Source organism: Macrobrachium nipponense, chromosome 30 (genome assembly GCF_015104395.2).
Source record: "Macrobrachium nipponense isolate FS-2020 chromosome 30, ASM1510439v2, whole genome shotgun sequence".
NCBI classification, from domain to species: domain Eukaryota; kingdom Metazoa; phylum Arthropoda; class Malacostraca; order Decapoda; family Palaemonidae; genus Macrobrachium; species Macrobrachium nipponense.
Window position 1 is genome coordinate 30,608,025 of NC_087218.1, and position 4,466 is coordinate 30,612,490.

Below are 4,466 nucleotides of genomic sequence, written 5' to 3' on the forward strand. Positions count from 1 at the left end.
TCGGCATTACTACGATGATGAGTAGTTGAGCGAGCAGCTTGGCGCACCATTTTTCTGCAGCACAGGAGAGATGGACTGGGAGCATCAGCATCTTGAGGATCCAGCTGACAGAGCCTTTGCGAGATGGTCAACGGTGTTGTTAGCCAGAAGACCCACGTGAGAGGGAATCCATAGGAAATGCACTACCAGTGAGCTCATGTTGGCCATGTCTAGTTGCCCTATGTAATTTGTGTAACCAGGGGCTGGTATGCTGGCTTATGTGATGAAAGGGCTTGGAGTGCTGGTTGTGAGTCGCAGATGATCAAGCCGTTGTTTCTGGTCCGTGTGATTAAAATAACTGCATTTAGAAGTCCATGTAGTTCACAATACGTGGAGCTTGATGACTTTGGGAGGCGACGGCCTGTCCAGCCCTCTGCCGGGAGTTCCAAAGTGGGGGAGAAAACAGCACATCCAGCACTGCCATCCTGGTGTAGGGAGCCGTCTGTGTAGAGGTGATGGGCTACACTGAGGGATGAGGATAGTCTGTCGATGGTCTCCAATGCATGTTGTTGTTGAAGTTGAGGCAAGTCAGTCTTAGAGACTGGAGTGTAAGAGATTGCTGGCACAGGAGTCTGCCAGGGTGCAAGGCCATGATCCATGTTCTCTGCCACGATGTTGATGTCAAGCCCCCGAATGCTTGAACAGACAGTACTAACTATTGTACGTACCCCCTGGCGTAGTTGTGGACGAGGTGCATCTAGATTGAGAGAAGTTCTGATGATGTTTGAATAGTGAGGAGACAGGTGAGGGCAATACAGGCATTTGATACTGAAGTAGGTGACATTGGAGTATATTCGCTCAACGAGTGGAGGGAGACGGAGTTCGTGTTGCATGTTTACAATTCTAGTGGATGCTGGACAACCTAGAATGAATCTCATTGCTTGGTTCTGGAATTTTTCAAGCAGCTGTAGAGTTGATCTGGAGAGTTGATATAGTGCAGGGGAGAGATAATCTATCACTAAGCGGATGAAAGCAATATATATGGTTCTGGCAACTGGGATAAATACTCCTGCAGAATAATTAGTAAGCCACTTGAGAGGAGTCAGGCATCGCTGTAACCGGGCCAGCAGATCTTGAACAATGGGATGTACTTTCTGTCTTGCTGGAATGGATGGTGTAATTTGCACTGACGCCCCCAAATAAATATATTGTGTGCATAAAGGTACAACATTGTTCCCCACACTAAATTCTGGTAGATTCCTTGCTGGCCTTGGGGAGAAGATTCTACTTTTTCCTGGGGAGATGATAAGACCACAGGAGGATGCTGATTCGTATAAGGAAGAAAGGAAGCGTTGCAAGTGATCCGGGGAGGTTGAATGAATGCAAATATCATCTGCGTAGCAAGTGATGGTTGTGTTATCAGTATCAGGAAGTAAGGAAAGAAGGCGATGTAGGAGGATATTAAATAAAAATGGAGTACCAAGTTCAAGTTCCTTTGTGGTGCTCAATGCTCCCTTAAACAGCACACGAGAGACTCTATTTCGAAGATATCCACGTATCCACCTCAAAAGGTTTCCCTTGATTCCAAAATCAATAAGCTGGTCTAAAATAATGTCTCTATTTGCAACATCAAATGCACTTTTCAAATCAATGAAGGCTACAACACTGGTTGGGGAGAGACGAGTGTAGAGCTCCATGAGACAATGATGTGTTCCTCGTTGGGGTAGGAAGCCGTATATTCTAGACGAAAGCTTATCTTGCAGCCAGAACATAAGGCGTGAGAGGAGAATACGTTCAAATACTTTGCAGAAACAGGAGGTGAGGGAGATAGGACAAAATTTGTCAGTGCCAGGCTTGGGAACGGGTACAATTGTACTATGAGTCCATGCTAGGGGCACATATCCCAGGCAGAGGCAGAGGTTGTAGAGCCGGAGGAGAGGGTTGCCAGGAAATTTATGAGTGTGCAAAGGACTGCATAGGTGATGCCATCATCACCAGGAGCTGACTTCTTACTCCTTGCTAAGGCACGTCGTAGCTCTCCCTTAGTTATGGGTACATCGTCCTCTTCATCACTGCTTAGCAAGGCGGAACTGAGACGTAAGGCACGATGGTTTTTTTGTGAAGAGAGTCTTGTATATGAGCTGGAAGGTTGATGGTTCTTGACTGTGCTGACCACTCATCAATAAGGTCCTGTGCATACTGAGCAGGGCTGTGGTGGAGGACACTTGGGGGTTTCTTCTTCACAATCCTGTTGATGAGGTGCCACATGGAACCGATGCTTGTTTGATGGTTGATGCTGTCTGTTAATTTGTGCCAGGAATCTGTTTGTACGCATTGCTGTAGAGCAACTAGATCATCTCTCGATAGTTGAGACTGGTGCAGAGTCTCAGGATTTGGTTGTCTCATAAAGGCAAGGCCATCATCCATCGCCTTCTTTTCTGCCTGAGAAATTTGATTATCCAGTGTCATAGCACCAACACGATGCCTGATATGAGGCTTTCTGATATATTGTGTGTGGTACTAACAAATAAGGAGTAAAGTTTCTCCGGACAGTGGAGGTCAAATGTAGGTCGAAGGTTAGTCATATATGAAATGTACGTAGGCTGGTACTTAGGCGGAATTGTGATGCAAGTGCGATTGTGTATTGGAGTAGGTGTAGCGGGAAGGGAAAATTGGATGCCGAGACCAATGTGATCAGAGAAGAGCGTAGGAACCGTTACACAATTGACTCGGGAAGGTACGAGTCCACAGGTCAAGATGTGATCCAAAGTACCACCTCGTGCATGCATAGATCCACCAGTGTCCCAACGGGTCAGTTGATTTCGACGAATGTATCCTAGAAGTAGGTTCCTGTTGCAGTTCACAGTGCCAGCAAGATCTCCCAAGTCTGGATGACAGGCATTAAAATCTCCCATGTAAACCATACCACAAAGGGTTGGGGCTGGAGGCTTGGCTGTATTTATCCTACCTGGTGCTGCATATACATTGCACAGTCGTATGGTGCCTCCGCCAACAGTAATCTCAAATAATTGAAATATTGTATCTTCATCCTCAGAGTTTGGGAGAAGTCTATGCTGAATTGAAGTGCGTATATAGGTGATGAGGCCATGTCTTACTAAATGGACGTAGGAGACACAGCCAGTGAGCGAGGGAGCTTCTTCCCTTGGCTGAGCATTACCAACAAAAGCTTCCTGAATTAGAATAACATCTGGGTGGTGACTATGTACAATTCCCTTAAGTGCAGAAAGTTTTGCCCGGTTTGTAATACCACAGGCATTCCACGAGATGATATTAAGCTTCACTTGGTTATCGAACATGTCCCTTGGAAGAACGACGACTAGATGAAGAGGCAGTGGTGACACCGGTATGAATTGGTGGTGTATCACGTGGCAAAGGTCCTGTATGGGGATTAGTAACACTCTCAAGACGTGTAGCAAGTGAGTCAAGTTTCTCAGTGAGTGTAGTAACTGATGTGATAACAACCTGCTGAGCTTCAACAAGAGATTGTAGTGTGTTATCATTAGTAGCAAATTTAGAAGTTAGATTGTCAAAGGAGGTTACGATACTGTCGATGCGAGTGTCCATAAATGAGATTCAATGGCTTCAAAACGTGATGTAAGGGAGTCACACCGAGACTTGAGGACATCTACAGCATTACGAAGTGTAGTCACTTGTGAGGAGGCAGTAACAGTGGGTTTGATTGATGGCACTAGAAGCTGTTGTGCATTAAGCATGGTTTTCAATGGCAGAGCCTGAAAGCCTGGTAACAGCCATGCCACACATTGACTCCAGGCTTATTACATCTCGGGCATTTCCAATCCGAGAGTCCGGTGTAGGTAGAGGTAATGAGGTTGATGTTGATGCCGAAGAACTGTCAACCCCAGTGGGTGGTACAGGGAGCCGATGAGGGCAGGTCTGACTGTCACGCTCAGCAGCACAAAAGGCACACTTTTCAGGGGCAGCACAGTATCGTGAGATGTGACCGATACCCCAACATTTGAAGCACCACGGCTTTTCGTCTGGCATTTTGCATAGTTCACATGATGGTAGACAAGGGAGAAAGGAGAAGTTAACAAAAGGCGGGGGTGGATCTGGGTGGCTCCAAGTAATGACAATACGATTGATGGACTTCCCATCCTGTAGGAAACGACGTACAGTGTGCACCCCTGTCAGTTCCTTAGCTAATGAAGGGTCTACATCCACAGGATGTCGAGTGATGAGATATGTAGGGAACTTACGGGGTCTGTTTACAGCATCCTGAACATCTAACATAAGTGACAGAACCTCACCACCCTTGACCCTATTTATGATATCCAGGCGATGTCTTGAAATGTATACAAATCGAGAAGTGACCGCAGACATTTTAACTTCAGCAAATTCCCGATCGAGGCTGAACATCTTGGTAACCTCCGATAGCCAGCAAAGCTTCACATTAACACCCAGATTCTCTCTAAATAGGAGCTTTATATATTCAGCACGTGGAGCAA

General features: G+C 46.2%; 1 protein-coding gene across 1 annotated transcript; it reads right to left on the minus strand.

Moving 5' to 3' along the window:
• Positions 1–218: 218 nt before the first annotated feature.
• Positions 219–1,676, minus strand: LOC135202100 (uncharacterized). Its single transcript, XM_064231352.1, has one exon. It carries the CDS (start codon positions 1,674–1,676, stop codon positions 219–221), a length of 1,458 nt encoding a protein of 485 aa, XP_064087422.1.
• Between the last annotated feature and the right edge of the window lie 2,790 nt (positions 1,677–4,466).

What these genes read in the sequence shown, in the direction of transcription:
- LOC135202100 (XM_064231352.1), bottom strand. Translation starts at nt 1,676, where the DNA reads ATGGAGCTCTACACTCGTCTCTCCCCAACCAGTGTTGTAGCCTTCATT.